The sequence below is a fragment of the Ursus maritimus genome, unplaced genomic scaffold, assembly GCF_017311325.1.
Source record: "Ursus maritimus isolate PB19 unplaced genomic scaffold, ASM1731132v1 scaffold_24, whole genome shotgun sequence".
Taxonomy (NCBI): domain Eukaryota; kingdom Metazoa; phylum Chordata; class Mammalia; order Carnivora; family Ursidae; genus Ursus; species Ursus maritimus.
In genome coordinates this window covers 33,118,170-33,146,041 of record NW_024424897.1, presented here as the reverse complement: position 1 = coordinate 33,146,041, position 27,872 = coordinate 33,118,170, and the positions used below count along the sequence as shown (strand labels likewise).

General features: G+C 36.7%; 2 protein-coding genes across 3 annotated transcripts in view; one reads left to right on the top strand and one right to left on the bottom strand.

The window, feature by feature from the left end:
• The window catches only part of RNFT1 (ring finger protein, transmembrane 1), a 12,300-nt gene extending 231 nt beyond the window's left edge, over nucleotides 1-12,069 (top strand). Inside the window, exons 2-9 of the mRNA XM_040640922.1 lie at nucleotides 1,235-1,692; nucleotides 1,880-1,956; nucleotides 3,654-3,754; nucleotides 5,250-5,403; nucleotides 6,030-6,188; nucleotides 7,308-7,373; nucleotides 10,381-10,482; nucleotides 11,155-12,069. Coding sequence (XP_040496856.1) covers nucleotides 1,290-1,692; nucleotides 1,880-1,956; nucleotides 3,654-3,754; nucleotides 5,250-5,403; nucleotides 6,030-6,188; nucleotides 7,308-7,373; nucleotides 10,381-10,482; nucleotides 11,155-11,289 — 1,197 coding nt within the window. The 5' untranslated portion in view covers nucleotides 1,235-1,289 and the 3' untranslated portion in view covers nucleotides 11,290-12,069. The remainder of the gene's footprint in view (nucleotides 1-1,234; nucleotides 1,693-1,879; nucleotides 1,957-3,653; nucleotides 3,755-5,249; nucleotides 5,404-6,029; nucleotides 6,189-7,307; nucleotides 7,374-10,380; nucleotides 10,483-11,154) is intronic.
• Nucleotides 12,070-15,505: 3,436 nt separating this feature from the next.
• RPS6KB1 (ribosomal protein S6 kinase B1) overlaps nucleotides 15,506-27,872 on the bottom strand; it is a 37,997-nt gene continuing 25,630 nt past the window's right edge. Inside the window, exons 8-15 of one of the 2 annotated variants that reach the window (XM_008695463.2) lie at nucleotides 26,434-26,524; nucleotides 26,157-26,247; nucleotides 25,559-25,666; nucleotides 24,973-25,035; nucleotides 24,476-24,553; nucleotides 20,608-20,715; nucleotides 18,510-18,622; nucleotides 15,506-17,569 (exon numbers count right to left, since the gene is read on the bottom strand). In XM_008695463.2, coding sequence (XP_008693685.1) covers nucleotides 17,332-17,569; nucleotides 18,510-18,622; nucleotides 20,608-20,715; nucleotides 24,476-24,553; nucleotides 24,973-25,035; nucleotides 25,559-25,666; nucleotides 26,157-26,247; nucleotides 26,434-26,524 — 890 coding nt within the window. In that variant the 3' untranslated portion in view covers nucleotides 15,506-17,331. Of the gene's footprint in view, nucleotides 17,570-18,509; nucleotides 18,623-20,607; nucleotides 20,716-24,475; nucleotides 24,554-24,972; nucleotides 25,036-25,558; nucleotides 25,667-26,152; nucleotides 26,248-26,433; nucleotides 26,525-27,872 lie in introns of those variants that run through there. The other variant, XR_005837465.1, reaches the window with a different exon arrangement.

The following is a 27,872-nucleotide window of genomic DNA, read 5'->3' as shown; positions in this document are numbered from 1 at the left end:
GGGGGGGGGGGGGGGAATAAGTGAGGCACACGAAGCTCGAACGTGGGTGTAAAACTCAGTCCTGGGGATTCCGGAAGAGTTGTGTGCGTTTGCTTGTCTTAATTTTTTCGTCCCCTTTCTTGCTTGTGCTTGGAAGAAAGTGGGAAGTTTCTACGTTTTTATTTGTGGATACAGAGACTGTCCGGTCCAATGCTGGTCTCCGGAGGTTTGAGGGAATAAATAGCACCTGTGGCGTCGGAGTATCGGTGAAAGCCTTTAGTGAAAGGCATTAAAAACCACACGGCCGTACAGTAATTGAAAAAAAAAAAAAAGGAAAACTCAAATTCAGGAATGAAATAGAATGACAGAACATACCCTGACGTTAACCCTAGCTTCCTCCAACAGGCAGTCTGGGATAAGGCTCTGGGTTTCGTGACACTGGAATCCGTCTTCCAAGGCTACCCACACTGGCCATTTAGGGATCCTTCCCTGCCAGTGTCTTTTGCCCTTCCCACCCTCCACCTCCCCAGAGATGATGGCATTTTTAATGCGCAGACTATACAACTATCCATACCCAGACTAAAGAGTTACCTAGCAATTACATGGCGACTCCCCAGGTCTCCCTGTTTTAAAGGTATTTGGGTAGCATTCTTTTGTGGGGGGAAGATAATACTCTTGGAAGTAGTTATTAGAAATCTTTTAAGCCTTGGGAAAGCTATTTCACCATAAAACGAAATTTGTAGGTCACCTAAGTGAAACGTTTATTATTAGTTTTTCATGATATTTTAAAAGGCATTAAGTTTTAATGGTTTTTTTTCTTCCTAGCCTTTCTAAGCATTAAAAAATACTGCCTCACTTTTATGAAATGTAGATTCTCCATCAGAGATGAAACTGCTGGAGAGTAAATGTACTGAATGTATTCAAGTATGAATGAGTATTGGTACATTATTAACATCTGCTGGGCACTCATACTTTTACTATTTTGCTCTTTCCTTCTGTCATTAGAGAAGAGGGCATCTGAAACTAAATTTTTTTTTGTAGCAGATGTTCCCTAAAAAATAGTTTGGGTAAAGCAGCAGAGCCTTGGCATTAAGGGAAGGGGGCTGTGTCTAGTAACAAGTGATAGATAACCTGAAGGTAATTCATCAACTATGACTATTGGCCTCTACTGTAATGAATAAAGGATTCCTACTGAGCAGTATATTGTCTGTATTTAACTGTTCACTTAGAATATTTTCTGCTCTTTGATTTTTAGGAGATAGAGCCCTGAAGCAAAGAAATCTGGATCACAGAAAAAGTATTCAAGGGCCATGCAAGCCAACTGTAGCCAACTGCACAGCCCTTCAGGAGCTGCAGGCAATGAGAATGCCTCAGCCTCCCAATGTGTCCATACAAAATTGACAAGAGAAGGTTCTTGTCTTCATTCTGGAGATGTTCATATCCAGATAAACTCCATACCTAAAGAATATGCTGAAAATCCAACCTCCAGAAATACAAGTTCAGGTGTCCATAGCTGTACCCATGGATGTATACACAGTCGCTTACGGAGTCACTCCCACAATGAAGCAAGGCAACCTGATGATACTGCCACAGAGTCTGGAGATCATGGTAGTAGCTCCTTCTCAGAATTCCGCTATCTCTTCAAGTGGTTGCACAAAAGTCTTCCATATATTTTGATTCTGGGTGTCAAACTTGTTATGCAGCATATAACAGGTAGGGTATAATAAAACATCGAATTGTTTCATTGTCAGTTAATTTTTTTTCTCTATTGGTAATCTACTTGAACCTTTGTATTTTGTTAGCTTTTAAAATTGTATGTATTTCCTTTAAATTCATGTCATTTATGCTAGCTCTTGGATTTTTTTTTTCTTTCAATTAACTGGAACTTATTTCCTAACAGGAATTTCTCTTGGAATTGGGCTGCTTACAACTTTTATGTATGCAAACAAAAGCATTGTAAATCAGGTTTTTCTAAGAGTAAGTATAACAAGTAACTAAAAAAAAAACCATTAAATGTTTCTCTCTGTAGAATTAATTATATACTCTCTTTTGAGAGAAATAGGAATTAAGATCGTTTTCTTGACAAATTTAAATAGACATGTTATAGCATCCATGATATATTAAATTTTGTTATCTAAATGATCTGTCCTAACGCTAAATTGTTTCACTTTATTTTCTTTGTATGTTGAGTCTGATAGAAAAACTAGATAGGATTAAAAGATTTAGAATGCACTATTTGATGTGATTCGTCAAGTGCCTTCATATTTTGAGTAATTTGACTAAACTAGGTAATATAATATCATTAAAAACTTTTGCTATAGGGCACCTGGGTGGCTCAGTTGGTTAAGCGACTGCCTTTGGCTCAGGTCATGATCTCAGAGTCCTGGGATCGAGCTCCGCATCAGCCTCCTTGTTTAGCGGGGAGCCTGCTTCTCCCTCTCCCTCTGCCTGCCGCTTCCCCTGGCTTGTGCTCTCTCTGTCGGTCAAATAAGTAAATAAAATCTTTAAAAAAAGAAAAAACGTAGCTGTTGCCCCATAAAATTTAAAATAAATAAAATGTATATCGAATAGGTATTAAACTATTTAGGTCTCTCTTATTTAAAGAAAATTAAACCCAAATAGTTTTTCCATAACATAAATTATAAATGATTAGTCATATCAATTATTGGAGAAAATAGGATTAGTTTATAAAATTTCACCTTCAAGCAACTTTAAAGGGCTGTATCTGTGTAAAGGACTTGGATATTTGTAGTTAGAACCTATCAAACCCTAAAAATGTCATTCAGGGTTTAAAATAGGTAAAACTTTTAATTAAACTAGTAATTAAAACAATTTTAAGGGGCACCTGGGTGGCTCAATCGGTTAAGCATCCTACTCTTGATTTCAGCTCAGGTCATTGTGAGACAACGCCTCCATCAGGCTCTGCCCTCAGTGGGCAGTCTGCTGCTTGTCCCTCTCTGCTCCCCCTTCCCCCACCCCACGCATGCTCTAATAAATAAATAAAGTCCTTAAAAAAAATGTAAGTGAGGGGCGCCTGGGTGGCTTAGTCGGTTAAGCGTCTGCCTTCAGCTCAGGTCATGATCCCAGGGTCCTGGGATCAAGCCCTGAGTCAGGCTCCCTCCTTAGCAGGGAGCCTGCTTCTCCCTCTCCCTCTGCTGCTCCCCCTGCTTGTGCTCTATCTCTCTGTCAAATAAATAAAATCTTAAAAAAAAATTTAAGTGATATTAATAACAAATCACCTTGTTAAAATCCTCCTGAATTGTTTGAAAATTTTTTAAATTATACTTACAAATCCTGATAACTTAAATGCATTTTTAAAGTTCTGTTTTGTCACGGAGGCAAAAAATAGGGAGCTTTGCAGAGGTAAAATTTGTCCTTGGATAGGTCCTTTATGTCAGCTTGTAGAAGATTGGGCTTCTTTGAAACCTGGGTAATGTGGGTAATGTTTTAATACAGTGAAGAAACTTGTATTTTAAAAATTTGTTTAAATATGAGTTCTGTTTTGTTCACTAAAGATACATAGTGTGATGATGTACAATTTATCAATATATTTTTATTAAGATTAATCTATTAAAATGTTCTAAGTTAATTAGTCTTTAAATAAAATAGTTTAATGATACTTTTACTTCTGGCATAATTCATAGTAACAAATTATAAAATTGTTTATTTTTCAGGAAAGGTGCTCAAAGATTCAGTGTGCTTGGTTACTGGTATTCTTAGCAGGATCTTCTGTTCTTTTATATTACACCTTTCATTCTCAGTCACTCTATTACAGGTAATTTGAGGTCCAAATACACAGTCACATTTTTTATGTAATCATTTATTCCATAGCACTTTGCTGTCTTAACTTGCACATAATTATTGTTAGAGTTCAATTTTTACCTATTCTTCTCCTTCCAAGATTAATATGTGTAAGTGACTTATTCACATTTGTATATCAGTGTCTTGGCTTATAGCAGGTACTATTTAATTTTCGATACTTAAATTTTCACTTATATAATCAATAGTTTTGAATACCATTAGGTTATTGGTGGTGGTCTTTTTAAATTTTTACTTATTTTTGACAAAATAAAAATTATATATATTTAAGATACACAACATGATGTTTTGCTATCTGTATACATTATGAAATGATTACACATTTAAGCTAATTAACATATCCATCATCTCCCATAGTTATGTGTGTGTGGTGAGAACACGTGATCTTTGTTTTAGAAGCAAGCAGAAGACTTACTAAAGGACAGTAGTTAAGTTTCCATGCAGATGGAAGTGTTTTGAATTTTTGGCTTTAATCAGATAATGAGAAGTTTTGGCTTAAGTAGAGCTAGAGAGATGTGAACAATCTGGGATAGTTTGTAGGGGAACCAATAGCACTCATATTGCATTGGGTGGGTAGGTAGGGGGTAAGAATCCCAGTCTTAGCAACTGGCTAAGCAACTGTTAAGAAACCCAGTCTCAGCAACTGTCTGGATGGTGATGCCATTTATGGGCTGGGAAAGACTGGGGAAAGAACTGGTTTTGATGGGAAAATCAGCAGTTTTGCTTTGAACATGTTAGGTTGGCGAGGCCATATAGAACTGTAAAGTGATTATAGCTATATGTCATGAGCTTAGAGTTAAGGTTAGGGCTATAAATTTTGGTGTTATCCAGCATATGGTTGATACCTAAAAACTATGGAACTCACTAAGACTAACTAGGGAAGGAAAGTGTAGACAGGAGAGGGGGCAAGACTGGACATGCCTACAATTAGAGGAGCAGCAAAGGAGATTTAAGGAGTCATCAATCACATAATGAGAACAACTAGAAGAGTGATGTTAGTCTAGGAAGAAATAATTCAGGGAGGAAAGATGGAAAACAAGAAGTGACCTTTGAGTTTAGCAAGACAGAATTGATGATCTTGACAAAAGCAATTCAGTGGAAAGGAGGGAATGGAACCTGGATTGGGGTTGGTTGAGAAGAGAATGGCAGATATCTAGTATTTAGTGAATTTTTTAGATTACAGGCTAGCTTTCCAACCATGACATGCTAGGAGGACTGTTGTTTTTCTTTATTCTATGGAGGAAAGATTTGAAATTTAAACATTTGAAAAATCTCTTTAAATAAGTAAAATGATTTTCCATTCTGTTTACATGAACTCTAACATCTTGCCAAACTCAGATTTTTTACACATCAAATTAAAGTAAAATATTTGGTAGCAAATTTAAAACCCCTATCAAAACTTGACCTTTGTGTGTTGCTCTGGTTAAGTTTTGATGTTTTTCTCTTGGTAGCTTAATTTTTTTAAATCCTACTTTGGACCATTCAAGCTTCTGGGAAGTACTTTGGATTGTTGGAATTACAGACTTCATTCTGAAATTCCTCTTCATGGGCTTAAAATGCCTTATTTTGTTGATGCCTTCTTTCATCATGCCTTTTAAATCCAAGGTAAGAAACTAAACATGGTTTATTGAAAAAATGTTAGCAAACCACATTAATGCTATTTAGTCTTTGTTGGAATGACTCTTTTATAACTTTTCAGTTTTCTAAATAATATAATTTAAATTATCTGTATTACCTCAGACTGACAACCATTTGCTCAAAGACTTGAACCCAAATATTAATCTAGTCCAATAAAGTAAGAGTTATATTTGCTTCAGAATAATCTAAAAACCAGTCACATCACATATAGAAAAATAATATTTAGATTTGTACTTCTGTTCTTCTCCAGGGCTTTATCAATTAATAATTGATAACTGACTATATTCAGTGTTTTTCCCATATTCAGTAAAAATTTTAATATAAATTTTTATAATCAGCAAAAATGTAAGTTTTACTTATAGTATACATAAAAAATTTTCAGTGTGTCATTCTTTAGAAATTCTTGGGAAGCAAACCACTCAGTAATTGTGAGTACAATGTTGAGATCGTCAATCATAACCATTATCGTTATGAAGATTAATTTTATAGTTATTGTGCCATATACTCGTGATTATTTCAGTCCAATATGAAATATCTGTGCTGTGTATATAAGTACCTTATCTAGCTCTGTTTTCTTTTTCCTTCCTTTTTAGGGTTACTGGTACATGCTTTTAGAAGAATCATGTCAGTATTACCGAACTTTTGTTCCCATACCAGTTTGGTTTCGTTACCTTATAAGCTATGGGGAGTTTGGTAATGTAACTAGACGGAGTCTTGGGATATTGCTGGCTTTACTCTACCTCATACTAAAAGTAGGTAACATGGGGCACCTGGGTGGCTCAGGTCATGATCCCGGGGTCCTGGAATCAAGCCCCATGTCGAGCAACAGGGGAATGTTGCTTCTCTCTCTTCCTCTGCCCCGCCCCCACTCATATGCGTGCGCACGTGCACACTCTCTCTCTAATAAATCTTCAAAAAAAATAAAAGTAGTAACATTATAAATCTTCTCATTGTATAATGATTCATGTGATGATTACAGATTTGATATACAACTGCTTTTGTCTTTGAGTGTTTTATAGTTTGTCTTCATATCACTAGTTTGAAGTAATGGCAGGTTCTGTATCTGCTTAGAAAAGGAAAAATGGAAATACATATCTTTATCTTAATCCAGTAGGTCTCAGATTTAATTGGGGGAGTGGACCTCCACATAGCATGGGTAGAGTAGAACATACCCATCCCCAAAAGTAGTATCTGTCATACACAAAATTCTTGAACTGGTATACTGTCCTGTTCCCCTCAAATTAGTATGAAACTTTTTAAAAAATCTAAGTATGGGGGTGCCTGGGTGGCTTAGTCGGCCCGGGTCATGATTTCTGGGTCCTGGGATCGAGCCCCATGTTGGGCTTTCTGCTCAGCCAGGAGTCAGCTTCTCCCTCTGCTCCTCCTCCCTACTTGTTCTCTTTCTCCCTCCCTCTCTCTCAAATAAATAAAATATTTTTTAAAAAGTTGGCTTAAATCTATAAATTGAGTAAAATATTCCATAATTGGATTTTAAATATATTTAGAATGTAATGAATTTGCAATGAGCATTAAGTTAATATCAGTATTTGGTATTATGGGATTTTAGCTTTGATCTCTGGGTTTAACAGATAGGGCTCTTTGAATTCAAGAATTCTCTCTTACGGGGCGCCTGGGTAGCACAGCGGTTAAGCATCTGCCTTCGGCTCAGGGCGTGATCCCGGCGTTATGGGATCGAGCCCCATATCAGGCTCCTCTGCTGTGAGCCTGCTTCTTCCTCTCCCACTCCCCCTGCTTGTGTTCCCTCTCTCGCTGGCTGTCTCTGTCTCTGTCAAATAAATAAATAGAATCTTTAAAAAAAAAAAAATTGTGTTTAAAAAAAAAAAAGAATTCTCTCTTATTTCCTCTTTCAGCTTTTGGACTTTTTTGGACATCTGAGAACTTTCCGACGGGTTTTGCGAATATTTTTTACACGACCAGTAAGTACTTTTTATCAGTTAAAAAAACCACTTTTTCCTTTCTTCATTATAAAAATGTTTTAGTTCATAAATTTTACAAGTATGGATTTCATAGGGTGGCTGGCTGGCTCAGTCAGTAGAGCATGTGACTTTTGATTTTGGGTAGTGAATTCAAGCCCCACATTGGGCGTAGAGCTTACTTTTTAAAAAAAAAAGTGTGGCTTTCATAATTATATGCTTTTTTAGTACTTTGGCACATGGGGCTACGATGATAATTTTTTCTTTCTATGATCAGTTTCTGGACTTGAATGTTGACAGCCACCTAATAGTTGATGCGGTACTTGTATTTTTGAATGTGCCACTTCAGATCACTTGACATAAGGGTTTATATACATTCCCTTAAAAATCTTGTCATGAACTTTTTTGTTCTTCTTTTTTTAAAAATTCACCTGGAGTGCCTGGGTGGCTCAGTCAGTTGAACATCTCACTTTTGATTTTGGCTCAAACCATGATCTCAGGGTTGTGAAATCAAGCCTTGTTGGGCTCTGCACTCAGCAGGGAGTCTGCTTGAGATTGTCTCCCTCTCTCTCTCTGTTCCTCCCGCTTCACCACCCCCACCCCCACGCTCACACATGCTCTCTAAAAATATATTTTTTTCACAAGTGGTGGCTTTGTGTACCTCCATTAACTCTTTAGCTCCTATAAAAATGTTCTAATTTATTGTGTATATGAGAAAAGCTCGTTACCAAAAACGTCCGTTGAAATTTTCTTACTGGAAAAATTTCCCCACCAAGTCAATTCTGTAATCACAAATAAGTTCACAGCATGGAATTTAACAGTAAATTGAAACTCCAGTGTCAATTACAAACTTGATTATTATGTGATTCCACTGATGTTAACACATTGCAGGGAAAGGCTCATTTGCTATTTAGTAGCCTCAAAGGTTGTCAGTACTCAGATGTAGACACTCTTTGGCTAGATAGAGCTAGTAACATTTTATTTTTTTAAAGTAAGCTCTCTCCCCAGTGTGGGGCTTGAACTCAAGACCCCGAGATCAAGAGTCACATGCTCTACCAACTGAGCCAGCCAGGTGCCCCTAGAGCTAATTTAATAAAAAGTTTTGTGGCATCCTATTCAGACTTCTTTCTTTAGACAGGTATATTAAAATTGAGAGTTCTGCTTTGATGAAGTTTATTCAATTGATTATATGAGTACGAGCCATTTTACTATAATTTAGTAAGGCTTGTGCTGAAATACTTTGATATTCATTCTCCGTGAGGCATAAAGAGAAATCAGTCATTGATACTCTTTATTCTTTTTTTTTTTTTTAAGATTTTATTTATTTATTCGACAGAGATAGAGACAGCCAGCGAGAGAGGGAACACAAGCAGGGGGAGTGGGAGAGGAAGAAGCAGGCTCCTAGCGGAGGAGCCTGATGTGGGGCTCGATCCCATAACGCCGGGATCACGCCCTGAGCCGAAGGCAGACGCTTAACCGCTGTGCCACCCAGGCGCCCCGATACTCTTTATTCTTGAGTCTCTCATGAATATATGTATATACACATTCCTTAACTTTGCCAGGGAAATGGCAATCACCATCAAAATAAGTCTTCACCTGAAGGGAGTCTGCAAAATGCCAGACAGGAATGCTGGTTTTTTTTTTTAAAGATTGATTTATTTATTTATTTGAGAGAGAGAGAGAGTGGGAGGGGCAGAGGGAGAGGGAGAGAGAATCTCAAGCAGACTGTGCTCAGGCTGCCAAGGCAAGGCTCAGTGTCACAACCCTGAGATCACAACCTGAGCTAAAAGCAAGAGTCTGATGCTTAACTGACTCTGCCACCCAGGCACCCCCAGGAGTGCTACTTTAAAAGTTTGTCAGCTTATGCTTATGTATCTGTAGTGCACTCTGCTAATGACATTTTAATGAAGGGAAATTGGCACCAAGATCATCCATCAGTATCCCAGTTTGTTTCTGGAATCTTTAACATCACCAGACTCAAAAAAAAAATCTTGTTTTTAAATATTTTTGTCCTTTGAATCTTGTTTGATTTTATTAACTCTCAGTATTTAGTAAAATAAGTGTAGATCATAGCCTCAGGTTGAGTCATGCTTTGGTCTCATTATGATGACTGAACTTGGGTATTCTCTTCAGCCACCTTTTCCTCATTTCTACAAAAAGGTGATGTCATTGGCAACATTTTGTCATGTCTAGTTAATGACTATATTCTACTGAAGTTGGTGAGGAAGTTATTAAGGTCTTAAAGAGATCAAAAACTTTAAGGACTTTAGGAGAAAAGGAAATTCAAAGAATTGCATTATCATTCAGTCTGTTTTGAAAGTATAACTCTACCAATGACATTCTGCAATTCCAGTTCTTTTGTAAAATTTTATTTTTTCCTAGTACTAAGTGTTCTCTGACTTTTATGATAATTAAGGATGACAAATTACTTTTAGATTTAGTAACAGGACACTGTTCAGTGATCCCCAAACCTTCTTCATATTCAGTTCACTTAGAGAGCTTTTAAAAATTAGATTCCTGGGTCACATCCCAGTATGTCAATCTCCAGTGTGGAGCACAAAAATCTATTTTTAAAGCTGTCTCTACATGAGTTACATTCAGCCAGCCAAGCTTTGAATGGACTGTTTTGAACCAATGCCATAGGTAATAAATGGGCTATTTGGTAATACCAGGTCACCTAATACATAAATATAGATTTTGTAATAGTTCTATTTCAGATTGCTTAGTCTTTTAAGCCAGTTGAATTTGTAGCACTATCATTATTTGGGAAGCCAATGAATCTAACAATCTTCCAAGATCCTATTATGTACCTAATGAGTTCATCTGGATGCATGCAGTCCATCAAGACATGGTTCTGCATACACAGTTCAGCTTTGAAATGTTTGTATCCTTCAGGAGAGTTTTCAAATGCCTAGTTCCAGGGAGATTTGAGAAATACAGCATCATCTATGTATTTGAATGACCGGAAAGAAAGAGATTTGTAGATGAACAGAACTTTTTATCTTCATAGAGTTATGGAGTGGCTGCCAGCAAGAGACAGTGTTCAGATGTGGATGACATTTGTTCAATATGTCAAGCTGAATTTCAAAAACCAATTCTGCTCATCTGTCAGGTAAGTATATTTTTTAAGCATACCGAATACAGCACTTCTCTGAGTCACAAGTCCTATTTTATATTGGTTAAAAGGAAAGATCTACAATGTTTAGCCTAAAGTAGCATTCAGGCCACATACGAGTAATTTCTTACCTGTAATCAGGGGGTTTGGTACATTAGCTAAATCTTGTCCCTTATGTTCTAATGATTTGTATGCAAAGGAGTGTATTCAGGGAAAGATAATTCAGATGGCAGACAAGGTACCAAAGTGACTGGAAAACAGGCTACCTTTAACAACTGGATACTAGTCTTTTAGAGTAATACCAGCATTTGTTATTGGATTGTGTAAGGCCCTTTCCTATCCTTTATGGCAGTTACACTCAAAGACTTTATTAAGCCGTGAAGTCATTATACTTACAGTTAGTGTACAGGGATAGCTTATATTTTATATATATTTTACATATAGCTTATATTTTATTAAAAGTTGTTAAATGAAGCCAAAAGAACACTAGTGGCTCTACTACTGACACTGCTTTGTGTTCTTGAATGTCATAATTGTTTTCTTATTTGTAAAATGAAGGGATTAGTGCTCTCCAAAATTCCTTTCAGCTCTAGAGTATGATTCTCTGCAATGTGATTTTAAAATTAAAATGTTATCAAGTATAAAGTCTAATTTTTAATTCCCTTACAGCATATATTTTGTGAAGAATGTATTACCTTATGGTTTAACAGAGAGAAAACGTGTCCACTGTGCCGAACTGTGATCTCAGACCATATAAATAAATGGAAAGATGGAGCCACTTCATCCTACCTTCAAATATATTAACTTGTATAAACTATGAAGGCCACAAAACACTAATTTCATTTGGTTACACTGACTATTGATAAAGACATTAGAATGGGTTTTCAGGACTAGAAGTTAAGGAAAATGTTTTCCAAATGGTTTTAGATTATTATAGTAAGACTTAAGTGTGTTGTCTAATTTATCGAAAGATTAAATGAAAGAACCTTATGTTTTAAGAAATATATAAGTAATGTTCAGCCTAATGCATATGGAACATTTATTCTGTCGTAATTATTTGACAGGTAGTTGCAGTGTTAAATTGTGAATGTTTTCTCATTAATGTTACCAAAACGGCAATTGGGTAACTAAAACTAGTGGTTTTAGAGGAACTCAGGTATTCTTTTCCTGACATTGTTTTCTCAGAATAAAGAATATTTTTCGTAATATTTTAAGATACACATTATCTGAAAGTAGAATTTTTTTTAGCATTGACTTTTGTAGTTCCCATTCTAAAAATTCTTAAAATTTTCATAAAGTTTGTATTTTTAAATGAAAGTTCTAAAAGCTATTTTTTATCTGTAAACAATCAGATTTTCTAAGTGAAGGTTAGTTTACTAAGGATGATATATTTTAATACTGTATTGTTCTCTGTAGTATGCTTAGCAATCAAATGAGAATAGATTATTTAAATTCATTGTGGACCTCATACATACAATCCTGCTGTCAGCTTTAATGTACATGATCTTGAGCTTTTTGTATAGTGCCATGAACTATCTTAAAATAACTATTAAAATAATCACATGGATTACAAACAGCTGGCTTCACTGATGATTTGAAAAGTATGACAAATGAGACCAACTCAAACTCTACAAAAGAATTCCCCTTATAAAATCTTTTCAAAAAAGTTTTGGAATCATGCTAGAGTCCTCGTTACTTGGGAGATCAAAGCTTGCACTCAGAGGCTTCCATGAACAGCCTTAGATGGTGTACTTTGTTTGCTTCCAGGTATTTGTGCAGGGTGATAGAAAAGGCAATTAGGCAATTTCTCTCTTTAAGGCAGAATCAAATCTTTAACAGAGGTATGAAGGGCTGGTTATATCTAGAGTAGAAGTTTCTGCCCATTTTCTCTATTAGCATTAATCAGTTTGCACACAAGGAAGAGATAGTGGAAAGGAAAAGTTGGGAGGTAGAAAACAAATTTGCAGTATTAAGACAGAGTCTAAACCAGCATATGGATTAATAAGGACAGTGACCAACCAGCCACAGATTAAGTCACTTTCATACCTGTATAGCCACCCAAATTGACAAAAGAATATTAGAAAGCCTGTAACTATTTTTCCTACAAAAATATTGCCAGGGTATAAGTACAGTTGTTGCTATTCAATGATGATATATTTAACTCTGTACTTTGAGAACAGTTGCAAATACTGAAACAAGCTTACTTGGCCTTAAATCACTTTCCTGACTGTGATGAAGCCAACAGTTATTTAGGTGTACAGCAGGAGACAGGTGAGAAAGGCAGTTTGGGATTAGAATTTGAGTGTGAAAGATAGCTGTGCTGACTTCCTATTACCAATACAAGAGTAGATCTTACTACATGGGTAAGCCCTATTAAAATACCTACTCTTCTTACCCTATGGCTATATGGATAGCGTTGTTTCTTAATATGATTTAATAAAAAAGGAGGTCCATGATAGACAGTTGGGTTTTTGTTTTTAATTAACAAGAAAGCAGTTCACATATGAATTTAAAAGGTGAGGGGGAATGTAACAGGAGAGCTATGCCATCCACCAACACCACTGATGAACTGGAAGCATTTCTCTACTTAGACTTCTTCACCTCAAAAATCGGAACAGGGATTCAAAAACCCACTTACTCTGTGAGTTCAGATCACACCCTTCTGAAAGACTGTTTTATCAGCATTAAGAGCCACAACCCTGTTTTATAAAAAAGTAAAGTCAGTTTTGAGAACTTCTATAGAGAAATCATCCAAGTGTGATAGAATTACCTCAAATAAGTGGCTTATACAAAACACCCATCTTATACTAGATATATTGAGACATTAGTTAAAAACAGATTTATGCACTACATTATGCAGTACATACACATCCAGTAACCAAATGTAGTTGACAAGTGTGGCTAAACAAACTGTTGATTGTTAGCACAGGGAAAGTCTTCCTAGTGTATCAATGTGAAGTTATTTTTCACATGAGTTTTTTGAAGCAACCAATTCAACTATTAGAACTTGGAAACTACAAGTGTGTAACATCTAATATATAATATTAGTACGAAAACTTGTTATATATTTAAGTAGCTTAAATTTCTCAGCAGAAAGAGTTTTACAACTGTCAGTCCTCACATATATAAGCAGTTTATTAAATATGAGAACCTGAACATATCTGGTATGTTAATGCAAAAAATTATTTAAACCATTTGTGCACCTGATAGTTATTTCTTCCTATCTTAGAATAAAAAAAAATCACTTCTATTTTATGTTCATTCAAATTTGCATTTAATTTCTATTTACATTCATTCAATCCGAAATCAAAATACTTAATACAGTAAACTAAATACAAGATGAAAAGCAGAAAAATGTGTTACCCTCATAGCACTCCTAATAAGGCAGCTGAAGAATTTATTTACTCTGATAGATGCAAAGCCAACTTGGGATAGGAAAAAAAATAATAGCTTAAAGAGCAAACACAGATGAACCCATCTTTCAGATGTTACTTCAGATAATCCACTGAGATAATACTTGTGCTATAGTGATAAATTAAGAATCACACAAGAGAAGTTTTTTATCGATCAGCAACAGACCACAGGTCATGGTGTGACATATACTTTTATGATTGTTTTGTCCAGCTTGCTGTGTCTACTCCTATGAAAAAGGGTAGATGTTTGGACACTGATGTTTTTATTTGAGAAATTAACCATTTTCAAAGCCTCGAAAATCCATTCTTCATAAATTCAACATTTCTCATGGGAATAATCTTAAAATCTAACCCTTGTAAGCTAGGAACCATATAACTGAGTAACCAAAATAGGTCCTATATTGAACACAAAATCCAAGGCTCAGTATATTAATACTATCGAAGATGCATCTTGTTTATAATGATTTTTTAAAGAATGTTGAATTTATGGAGTATCATACATGCATTCTTACCCCCACCCCCCAATTAGCTTCTATCTCAAAAAATAGTATGGAAAAATTCTTCTTTAAGGATTCAAATTAGGTGAGACCATAAAGGGGGAAAAGAAATAACATAATTTTCCTAAAAATCTGGTTCAAGTTCAGTAATTCTTTACATTGTTAATCACAGCTGGTTTATAAATCCCAGTTTATTCTGTAATGCTACAAACCTTATAAAATCAAAATTAGTAAACTTCAGTTCTCAGTGATTATAATTAAAAAACATGTATAAAGTAAAAAAATATCCTGTAATAGCTGATTTTAAAGAAAATAAGTGATGAAAGAAAAGCACTTAATCTCTTTTATACACTTACCTGGAATAATCATAAAGAACCCTCTTAGAAACTTAAGACTAGTAATATTGACATCATATATTTTAAACTATGCTTGGATTTTTACAAATAAATATAGGGTAAGCCATATTGCATAGGTGTGTGCTTTCTGTCTGTGACACTAAAGTGGCACTTGACATGTTTTCACAGTCATAGTAGGGATATCCATTTATGAAACACAATTTCTCCGTAAACTTGCCACAGCATAGGAAATTAATTTCACTCAATGTTAAGTTTGAAAAACGATTTGAATGGATGGTAGGTACGCAATTAATGCTTTTTATGCAGAAAAGTTGCAGTGTGTGCCACTACTGCTGGCAGTACTAATTATGAAAACAGTTTATGGGGTGGTTAGAGCCAGCCAATCACAGTGCAAATATTACTAGCAAATAAGACTGAGGAGGACTATTTTGGTGTACAAATTTCTCTGGAATTTGGTTAGGCAGTCAACACTACAGTTAGTAAACACATTTGAAAACAAGTATCAGAGTAGCCCAAGCCATTACAGTCTGAAATAAAGCCTGTACCTATCACCATAGCTTTTGAGTTGTTTTTTTCAGACATTATAAACTGTCAGAGAACAAAGATCTGCACTCTAGTACAATTTCTGCCCTTATCATTACTGTAGCTTCTAATTCACTAGCTACAGTTATAAAGTTCTCAGTAGGCTGCTGCAGTAAGGGAGGAGGGGGTCTAGAGGAAGTGATTTTAAAAAAAGGCTTTCTGTCCAAAGATGCACTGTTACCAATCCTTTCATTTATTGCCACAATTGAAAAGGTGTATTTCCAATCATTCTTCATGGTTCTATTTTGCCTGTCATAGGATTTCATCTCATCTCACTTGAATTGCCATTTAAGCAAAGCTTTGCTCTTTTCTGACTGAATTCAACATGCATAAAGAATCTTATGGCTTGGATCCTATGGCTCAAAAAAGTTTGAAGAACATAGCAAGCAGCATCTATTTAAAAAAATTGTAGGGTTGCAAAATATTACAAATTGACTTTGCACACTCAAGACTGAAGACATTATAAAAAACAAAAAGAGGTGATAAGACGCAACTGCAACTGCATGATCATCTATTATACCAGTACGCACTGAAATGTATGTTTATAAAGCTCTGCAGATATTAAACCCTTTCACCAGCTAAAGTCATGGAAATGCTCTCTTTAAGGCAGGAAGTATTTAAGAAAGGTAAAGTTACCTTTATTTTTATTCTTTGTACCTGTATATCACTTATGTAGATTTTGTTACAATTTCAAAAACAGTGTCTTGTTAACATGTTTCCTAAATTAAGCCACTAAGTTTTCTATTCACTGTGGAAGACATTCATTAAAAGGCCATCAAATATTTTTACAATCAAAAAATGTAGCCCCAGTAGAGGAGAAAGAAAAATACTTCTTTTCCTTTTAAAACTGTTGAGGGGGGACAATGTAAGGAAGGTAGACAGCAAAAACAGTTAAAACTTAAAATCTTACCAATTTGCTGTAAAGAGATTAGACACAGAGAGTGGCACATGACAACACCCTCTTCCCCTGGATCTCCCGCTCTCCCTCACTTTACTGCCCTCAGTATGCATTTTATCCTGACTCTTTTCCATCCTTCTTCAGCCACAGGCTGAAAACATTTGGCGTCTTGAACCAAATACTGGTATAAGAACAGGTGGCGATATTTTTCCAGTGCATTGCAGGCCCAGGACAAGGATGAAATGTAGGACATACAATTTATGCCCATTCCAAAGCTTCCAGTTAAGCTTAGCACATAGCAGTACTGCAAATAGAAATGATTAAATAGATTTTTTTCTAGTATTACAGACAGGTATTGCAGCTGGGTTACTGAAAATAAACCCCAAGTCCACCCCAATCCCTCAAACGAGCCACAGCTGTGGTTAACAATGATTCATTTGCATTTTTATTATTTCACCAAGAGAAGAAACAGAAGTTGTCTGGCTTTCTTCACACCAACCAATAATTTTGCATTTTAAAGTTGGGATGTTTTCCATAATGAGCTGAATCAAAAATCTATTTGAAAAATATATATTTATATAAAAAAAAGATTCAGGTTGTTTGCACGTAAAACATCAATTGTTAAGTTTCTTTTGTCTTTGATTCCATGTTGCTGGAAAAAGTTTGAACAAGCTTGCATGCTAATTTGTCCTTAGTTGCAAGTATTACAGGCAATTTCATACTTTGCCTAATGAAAGGATAACCCTTCTTCGACACAATCAGAACTCAACAGTGATTCAGAAGCAACATCCTACCCTTAATACTGTCAGTTCGAGCCATCAACATGAAAATCCTTGATAAGGTTGAGAAGATGTCGCTAGGAATCAATTAATTGATGTGCCTAAGAGTTCCACAATACTATTTTGCTTAAGTTTTTTTTTTTTGCACCATTGATTGATTTTTTAAAATCCATGTTTATTTTTCCTCTGTCCAAAGTGTTCAATGTAATGACACTGACTCTTCGAGACTGTCATTTTGAGTCTTCTTGTTTCACCTTACAAGATGCTCACACATCCCTTCCCCACCTTTTTTGCCTTAAATTCATTAAAATCACTGCTCTGTCATAGATTCATACGTAGGTGCTCTGGTCGTTTGGAGATCATGGGAAAAGCTTGTTTTTTGTATGGCCCGGAGTTCGGCTGTCGTATTGGAAGTGGTGCTGAAGCTTCCCCACTCATCGTCACATCCATCTGCTCTACTCCACTTGTTTCCATGGGATATTCCACAGGTGTCTGAGGATTTGCCGTGCTGGCTGAAGCACCTCTTCCCCAGAAATCCCCAGGAGAAAATTTGACCGGGCTTTAAGACAAGGAAGAGCTATCATTCATTTATCTCAAGGATTATCTCAACAAGAACTATTTCCCTTAAATTTCAAGGGAGTGAGGTAATGTGACATTTATTTTTATTTAATTTTATTTTTGTGTGAATTAGTACAAAGGCCATTGCTCCCCCAGACTAATTGCGAGAGTTTCCTAACTGGTCTCTTTACCTCTATACCTGCCTCTGTAAAACCCTCAGTGACACTTTTTTTTTTTTTTAATCATTTTACCCTCCACTTAAAACAGCTTCCCATTGCATTTAAAATACTTCTCCAAAGCTTTCTCCTCATCATTCACCACATGTCAGGAACATTGACTTTTCATTTCCAAGACCAAGTTTTTCCTCCCTTAGGGCTTTTGCATGGGCTGTTGCTCTACCTGTAACATCCTACACTTTCCTATTTTTTATATGGGCACCTTTTTCTCTTCATTCTTAGATGTTACTTCACCAGGGAGGCCTTTCTTTGACCACCATGAATAGGAACCCCCCCGTTATTCTTTGCTATCACCACACTCTTTATTTTTCTTCATATAGTAACTTGATACTACTTGTGATTACATAATTCTTATATTTCCTTCTTTGGTTATTTTGACTGTCTTCTCACTAAATTGTAAGCTTCATCAGGACAAGGACAATTCCTATGTTAATCATGTATCCCTATCATGCAACACAGCCCCTGGTATACAATATTGAATGAATGGGTAAAGGAGACATTTGCCAGTGCAGCAGCTGACTTTCTCAGGAGGGAAGGTAAACTATATAGCATACAATACAAGATGTAGATGCTGTGCTTACGTCAACCAAAGAGAATATGACAGATCTTTCATTTATGTAACCTGGCATTAAGTTCTTAAGTATACTCTTGCAGGTTAAAAAAAAAAAAAAAAAAAAAGACGTGAGAATAACAAAGTCTGAATACCTGACAGGTGTTCGTGGGCTGCCAATAAATCTTCGAGGTGATCGGATTTTTGGTTCAAAGGAAAATTTTTCTTTCACACTTTCAAGTACAGATGGAGCCACATATGTAAAACCCTGAAAGATAATAATTGTCGACTCCAGAATGGCGTTTTGTCATATACATCAAGAACATGTGGTTTCAGTCTCTGACACACCAAAACAACAGGGCACACCCAAAATCACCACTCTGTGTCCTCCCATCTCCCCAGTCTCGTTTCACGCCTCTTAGCTTCTTTCCAGCCATTTCTTGAGGCACAGACCTCAGGAAGGCAGAATTCTATTGAGTCCCATATACCAGCAAACAATATTCCACTTTGTTGAAAGGAATAGAACAAAACAGGAAAATGTAGGCCCCACGTTAAGATATCAAATACCAAGATGAATGCAAAAACAATTCTAGTGTTTCTAGCCACATGCACATGAGCAACCAAGATTATCACAGTTTCTCATTAGACCAAAGTAAAAATAGAATTTTGGGCATGTGTGATCTCTCTGGTTTTATACCAATGGTGGGATAGATCTGGTATTTTCTTGATGTATAAGGGTCAGCATTGTGAAAACCCTCAAAAACATAGGCAATTATGCAGTTTTGTTAGCTTTAGTTCTTTCTTGGACCTTGCTATCAGACCACCAGGTGTCATTTCTCTTGCTGTCAATGTTTATCTCTTTAACAATCAGTCCCCCGCCTAACTTCCCTTCTATTTATTATTCTACTCACCTATGAATAGGCATTATGAGTTATAGTAAAGAGACTCAGTGAGCCTCTGGGTGAAGTCCTAAAGAGTGAGGTGCAATTCTGGAGTGCATATGCTTTTGACAGGTATATGCAGACTTCAGAAGCCATTTCCCCACAGAGTCTAGTGAGCTAAAGCTGTAACTACCAAGAGAACCAGGCTATGCCTTAATCACCTTTGAATTTCCTTTAATTCTGTGATAGGAATTTAAATAATTATTGAACTGAAGTTGCTCTGACCACAATCTCCAGGTAAGTGGGATGTTACTGTTTTTTATTAATTTTTAAAGAGGGGTGCCTGGGTGGCTCAGTCAGTTAAGCGACTGCCTTCAGCTCAGGTCATGATCCCAGGGTCCTGGGATCAAGCCCCGCATCGGGCTCCTTGCTCAGCAGGGAGCCTGCTTCTCCTTCTCCCTGCTACTCTACCTGCCTGTGCTCTGTCAAGTAAATACATAAAAAATCTTTAAAAATAAATAAATAAATAATAAAGAGATTCACTTTATGTAACAAAGAAAATGATAGGAGGTTTTTGTTGATCAAAATCTAAAAGCTCTAAAAAAATCTAAAAACCTAAAAGCTTTGCTTTTCTATCTGAAGAGACAAGGTACAAATCAATATATACTTTTACAATGAGAATTAGTTTATTTACTATTACATATAAACCAACAGATTTTGGTGTCAAATACTCACAATTAACAGGTTAAAAATCCCCTACAAAGTTACACTAAATGTACCAAAAATCTGTAGCTATTCCAGGAACAGAATAGTTACAGTGAGCTCTTCTCCTATTGTTGTAACGGTGTGACTTCCAATTGTGATACTGAGCCAAACATCATTTTAAGTCAGTGGCCCATCAAAAAAGGGAATCATATACTCCAAAGAATCAGACAGTCCTACTCTAACTGCTGAAATGGAATACTGGATTATGGGAATCAATTATCTAACTTAGCAAGTTAGAAAACTTAAAAAGCTAAGTTAACTTGGGGCACCTGGGTGGCTCAGTCATTAAGTGTCTGCCTTCGGCTCAGGGCATGATCCCAGAGTCCTGGGATCGAGCCCCGCACTGGGCTCCCTGCTCTGCTGGGAAGCCTGCTTCTTCCTCTCCCACTCCCCCTGCTTATGTTCCCTCTCTCGCTGGCTGTCTCTCTCTGTCAAATAAATAAATAAAATCTTTAAAAAAAAAAAAAAAGCTAAGTTATCTTAATAAAAAATAGCATCTTAGGCTATTTACATCAACTGCAAAGCAAACAAATTGAATTTTCTTATTGAAAAGGGTCCAGCCTAATACTTAAATTTCTCATGGCTACATGGAAATTCTTTCACTTACCAGAAAGACCTGGTTGGCACTTTCACTGAGAGTTGAGTCATCTGGGCTGTCAACAGGTGTCTGACGTGTAAACTTTGAATCAAACTGACTCACATCCTCTTCAGATTGCTTTGTGAAAAACAAAATTAGAAAACAATGAATAGTCTATATTATACATATCAATCAAATGCATGACTTGCATTAGAGATGGCCCTAGCTAGAACTCTTCACAGGGTTTGATTGTAATAAAATATCAGAATAGTTTTAGCAGGCATGGATTGAAGAATAAATACAGGTGGACAGTTTCTTTTTTTTTTTTTTTTTAAGATTTTATTTATTTATTTGATAGAGGGAGAGCCTTAGGGAGAGCACAAATGGTGGCGGGGGGCAGAGGGAGAGAGCAAAGTAGAAACAGACTCCCCGCTGAGGAGGGAGCCTGAAATGGGGCTCCATACCAGGACTCTGGGATCATGACCTGAGCTGAAGGCAGACACTTAACCAACTGAGCCAACCAGGCACCCCCAGGTGGGAAGTTTCAAAGGTCAAATTACATCTTCAATTTTTAAGCATATATTAAAGTAGATTTTAGTACACACTCACCTTTTTTTTTTTAAATCTGAATGTCAAAAAAAAAAAAAATCTGAATGTCAATCTTCCCCATTTACAAAGCTTCAGTGTGCCTAGTCCACTGGCTAAATTCCCTATTAGAGATGATCTGCTCAGCTGGCCATGCAAGTTTATAATCAACCTGAAAAACTACTGAAGCAGAGTTTTAACACAAAACACATTTGTAAAATGCTCTAAAGTTTCTTCCCATAGCTTATTTCATCCTACTACAGATTTCTCAAGGAGCAAAAATGATATTCTACTCTGCATGAGTACATTTTCTTATGAAAAACATCACCTAAATCTAACCACCCCATCTGTTTAATTCCTTCTCTCTGGTACAACATCAGACTTTGTGGTCCTGTCAAAAGAGCTAAGGAACCAACATGAAGAAGCACCCAGTGTCAAAAGATGATAAAAACTAAGCATCAGTAAAAATTACTGCAATGGATTGAAACATAAATATATTAAAAGGCATAAATTCATAATTATACTTTAAAAAATCACAGAATTCATTGGTCAACTTTGGAAGATGTTAAAGAACTTATTATTTTGAAAACTGGGAAAGAAACAAACATTTATCCTTCCTTCCCTTTATGAACAATGTAAGTTTTTCTTTAGGGAAAAATTCATTAATGAGAAATCAATAATAGTATTAGAATAAGACAATTTTGCAAACTCCTAATGAAATCCTGAAACTAGGCCAGAGTTTCTGAATCTCAGCACTACTGACATTTTGGGCTTGATAACTCTTGTTGTAGGGCCTGTTTTGTGTAAAAGAGGATGTTTAGCAGCATCTCTGGCCTTGACCACTGCAAACCAGTAACATTCCCACCCCAAGCTGTAACAACTTGTCTCCAAACCTTGCCAAATGGACCATAGCTAAGAATCACTGACGCTGGCAATGATCAATGACCACTAATATCACTAAAAAAAATACAAATACACATTATGCCTCCTGACCAAAATACACAACATCAAAAGTTTAATCTGAATCAGATTAAGTATCTAAATTAAATACTAGTTTTGGAAATACAAGGAACAGATGAATATGGTCAATGACACTGTGGGTTTAAAATCAGCAAAATCAAAGTTAGAAACCCTACAGGACAAATGGTCCAGTTTCTTCAGTAAGTACTCAGGAGAGGAATCGAGAGGAGGTTTATCTACAGATGGAAAGAGACCTAAGAGACACAATAGCCAAACTGCATAGACCGTGACTGAATCCTTATTGAAACAAACCAACAGGGAGGAAAAGAACACAAAAGAAACTGGGGAAACTGTCAGCTTTTTAGTTATGATGATAGCTAGCAGTTCTGTTTATGTTTAAACAAGATGACCTGACAATCTGGACAGTTGGTACATAAGGGCTAATTACCCTCCTTACAATTATATATGTGAAAATGTTAAAGCAAGTCACCTTGTGCTCCAGGACCAAATTATCCTCCTCCTCCTCCTCCTCCTCCTCCTCCACCTTCATCCCAAGAAATAGAAAAAGAAACCATATTTTCTCAAATTCTGAGGTGGAAGAAAGACAAGAACTAACACACTAACTCATTTACTCATAAACATATTGTTATGGTTTGAGTTGTGTCCCCACTGACATTCATATGTTGAAGTTCTAACCCCAAGTACCTCAGAACAGAACGTAATTTGAATGAGGGTCACTGCAGATGTAATTAGTTAAGATGAAGCCATTCTGGAGTAGGGAAGAATCCAGTCTGATTGTTGTCCTAATAAAATGGGAAAATTTGGACACAGATCTGTACAAAAGGAGAATGCAAACATAAAGGAAGAGATCGGGTGATGTGCCTACAAGCCAAGGAAGGCCAAAGATCACTAGCAAACCACCAGAAGCTAGGAGAGAGGCACAGAGTGGAACGGAAGGCTCTCATAGCCTTCATAATGAGCCAAGCCTGTCAAGACATTATCTTGGACATCTAGTCTCCAGAACTGTAATATAATAAACTTCTGCTGTGTAAGCCACCTACTTTGTGGTACTTTGTTACAGCAACCCTAGCAAACTAATACACATATATGTTATATTTTGAAGAAAAAATTCCCAGAAAATCAAATTCAAAATAGGGTTGAATCAGAGGGTAACCCACTTACCCTGGTGAGCATTTTGTTATGTATATATCTGTTAAATCACTACGCTGTACACCTGAAACTTACATATTATTATATGTCAACTAAACTTCAATTAGAAATAAAAAATAAGGGGCGCCTGGGTAGCTCAGTCGTTAAGCGTCTGCCTTCGGCTCAGGGCGTGATCCCAGCGTTCTGAGATCGAGCCCCGCATCAGGCTCCTCTGCTGGGAGCCTGCTTCTTCCTCTCCTACTCCCCCTGCTTGTGTTCCCTCTCTCGCTGGCTGTCTCTCTCTGTCAAATAAATAAATAAAATCTTTAAAAAAAGAAAGAAAAAATAAGGGGTGCCTGGGTGGCTCAGTTGGTTAAGCGTCTGCCTTCAGCTCAGGTCATGATCCCAGGGTCCTGGGATCCAGCCCTACATCAGGCTCCCTGCTCAGCAGAGAGCCTGTTTCTCCCTCTCCCTATGCAGCTCCCTCTGCTTGTGCGTGCATGCACTCTCTGTCAAATAAATAAATAAAATCTTTTTAAAAAAGAAAAGAAACAAAAACTAAAATAGGGGCACCTGGCTGGCCCAGTCAGAAGAGCATGTGACTTTTTTTTCTTAAAGAGTTTATGTATTTACTTGAGAAAGAAAGAGAGAGAGAGAGCACAAGCAGGGGAAGAGTTGTAGAAGCAGGCTCCCCACTGAGCAGGGAGCCCAATGCAGGGCTTGATCCCAGAACCCTGGGATCATGACCCAAGCTGAAGGCAGATGTTTAACTGACTGAGCCACCCAGGTACCCTGAACATGTGACTCTTGATGTCAGGGTCGTTGAGTTCAAGCCCCATGTGGGATGTAAAGATTACTTAAATAAAAAAAACTTCAAAAAAATTAAAAATAAAAAAATAAAAAGAGCAAAAGATTATACCCCATAAAAATAAAATATGGCTGAATTAAGCAAACAAAGCAAAAAAGTTCTAACTACTTGAAATATTTAGTTGTCATAGGCAACCAACTTAAAAATAGTTAATATACTCATCAATTGCTGCTGGCAGCAGTCCTTGAAAAGAATGTATAGAATAAAGATTCTGAAGAGAAAACACACCAAAATTTTCTGAACTGTTAATATAAACACAATGTTTCTGAATGCTCTGAGATTTTATTCTAAAAAAGTACCAGGTCCTTCAAATTACATACTTTCATGTATACATACCAACAGAGGTTTAAAGGGGGGCTCCACCTTCCGAGCCAGCAGTTCTTCCCAGTTAATATGCCTGAAGAATGGATGAGCCTGGAAAAAAAGAACAGGAAGAAAAGTCAAGGCGAACAGACTTCACTGGATTGACAAATTAACTGTGTCTGAAGTTACAAATCACAAAATAAGATATACTTCACTATTTATTTATTTTTTAGATTTTATCTGAGAGACAGAAAGCATGCACATGAGTGGGGGGAGGGGCAGAGGGGGAAGGAGAGGGAGAAAGAGAATCTCTCAAGCAGACTCCGTGCTGAGTGTAGGGCCCAACACAGGGCTCGATTCCAAGACCCTGAGATCATGACCTGGGCCAAAACCAAGAGTCATGCTTAACCAAATGAGCCACCCACGTGCCCCACAAAATAAGCTATACTTTAAACAACTACATACAACCTTCACAAATACATAAAATTAGCACTATCTTCCCCTCAAACCACAAAAAGGCCAATCCCTACCTGAACTTCTCCAGCATCCCCAGGACCAGCTCCAAGCCGAGAAGCAGCATTTCTTTTCAGCAGCTTTAGGGAGGGAAAACAAAACAAAACAAAACAAAACACTGATGAACCTTAGTCAAATTGATTATTTTTTATTTACAGAATTTGCTTATCTATATTGCTATTTATTTTGAGAAAATAGGCTTTATTAATTACTACTAAATATTGCTTGGGAATAAAAAGGAAAAAATCGGATTTTTAAAAATTTATTTATTTACTTGAAAGAGAGAGAGAGCAGAGCTAGAGAAAGCACACACTAGCCGGGGGAGGGGGATGGGAGAAGTAGCCTCCTTGCTGAGCAGGGAGCCCAATGTGGGGCTCAGTCCTAGGACCCTGTGATCATGACCTGAGCCAAAGGCAGATGCTTAACCAACTGAACCACCCGCACCCCAAGGAAAGAAAATCTTTAAACAAACAAATTTGTACTTTACCTGAGAAAACTGCAGGCTTTTTTGTTTAATATATATGTATGATTCTTTATTCAAAATGTATGTTCAATTCTATCTATTCAAATCCCAGTAGTTGAGGGTTATCATTTGTGTCCTACCTTTTTAAGCAGATCTCTGGCTTCTTGTGTGAGGTAGGGAGGCAAATTGAGTTTACATTTGAGGATTTTGTCAATTGTTTTCTTTCTATTCTCCCCAGTGAACGGGGGCTAGGAGTAGAAGAGAGTGAGAAAAATTAGCATATAAAAAAATAAAATTACCCATTTCCTGAATTAGTTATGCATAGAGATCAGAAATGTATGCTGTGATATGGGCTGACGGCTAAAGACCTATAGTTTTTAAGTAATGGGACAGAAGAAATAGCAACATCTCAGAAGAAACTGGGTTTCCACTATTAACTTTGTGTGGTAATAGGTGAGGCATGGGGTTTTATGCTTTACTTTCTCCTTTTACAAAATAAGGGCAATATCTATTTTATACCTATTTCACAAGACTGACATGACAGATCATTTAAACAAAAATGTTTTTAAAAGTATAGGGAACCATACTACTACCAATGAAGATTAGTGTTAATTTAAAAAAAAAAAAAAACTCCATCAGTAACATTTTAAAAAAACACAGGAAAGGTCTCTTGCCATAATGATTTAATAACTACTCAGCACAGACCATAATACATGCAGCTTTTAACTGTGCACCTACTGCTCCAGTCAGCATGTCATACATTAATGCTCCCAAACTCCACCAATCCACAGCACGATTGTGGCCACTTCTCATCAAGATTTCAGGGGCCCTACAATGAGAAAAATAATATGCCTGAAAAATTCACCCATTTGCATATCATCTGAATTAGAAGTTTAAAAACAATATATGGAGCCAAATGGTGCTATAGAAAATATAGCACACTATTACATAAACCAGGTAAAAGTTAGCTTTTACTCCCCGAAACCAGTTATATTTCTTTCAACATGCAGCTCACATGTATTCTATTGTTCCACAAAATGTGTGTGTGACTGTTCCATCATGAATAGATTCTTTGCATAGTCCAAAGTCTGTTAGTTTCACATGACCTACAATGGAAGATCACAGCATGGTTATTCTGAGAATTCTAAGCATGTACACTGTTTGAATGTATCACACAAGACAATAATCTATCCTTCCATTTAACTTCTTCTGCCTTAAATATTTTTTGAAGATACGAACAACTAGCAAGGGGCCATCCATAAAATGGGATGCTAACTTTTTAAAGCTAACACAGTCATTTTTTGCCAATGATATAATATAAAGGGAGAATAGAGAAAAAAGTAAAACAGCTTGTCCAAGGCTCTAGCTTTACCTATACCTAGAATCCTCTACCATCCTGAGAAAGCAAGCTCTTTCAAGAAAAATTCTGGTTTAAGTACACAAACCCTAATGGAGACATGCTGCACCTTTTAAAGGTGTGACACTGTACTTCGAATATATAACTTTTTATCACAGTGAACTGTGACTGGACAGTTTTTTAATTGGTCTCAGAAAGTCACTATACCAAGTTAGCTTATTCTGCCAATACTGCCAGTTCAGAAAAAGGAATGAAATTGCAATGGCATGGGACTGTCATCTCTAATCCAGAAAGTGAAAAACTCACCACCTTACACAAAGAACATTTCAGTTCAAGCCCAGCTTTAATACACTGTTATTAGATATCCAGTGGTTCAACCACCCCAGGGACCCTACTATTCCAGGTATATTTCAGAGAAAAAGAAAAGGCAATGGCCTACTGATACAAATGTAAATATGTACTTTACTCTGACACAGAAAAAAATATGACCTTTTTTTCACAGAACCACCTGACACACTCAAGCTTATGGATCAAAGAAGTTAACTAGTCCCTTCCCTATTCTATCCTTTGCCTTAGAATTCAAAATCAGAATCCAGGTTTGGGGGGATGGGAGCAGAACTGGGAGGGAGAGAGATACATAGATTCCCATGATGTACTTGGTTAAGTATAGCATTTCTCCTAAAAAAAAAAAAAAAAAAAAGAGAGAAAAAGCACAATTTGAAATGTATTCATACTAGCGTCAGTTGTCCACACCATTTCCTGTCCAAGAATTTAAAACCCTTAACTACCTCGTGTATCATTTGGTAGACATCAAAGGATCAGCAACTGCTACCAGCACCCCGATAGCCTAGTTGGCTGGTTGCTCCTTTGGGGTATGAGTGACCTGCGAAGTCTACCTAACCCAGATTACTCTTGCATAAAGCAAACTGTCTATAACACATGCAGTTGTAATCAAGACTCAATCTGCTCTATTTACAGCTGTACAGAATATTAGCCTTTCTGATTTTTATGTTTGTTGTTATAAACAGCAAGAATAAACTGAAACTAAACATTTTCTTCCCAAGGGTACATCAAATATTTTGGTTCAATTCTAATCC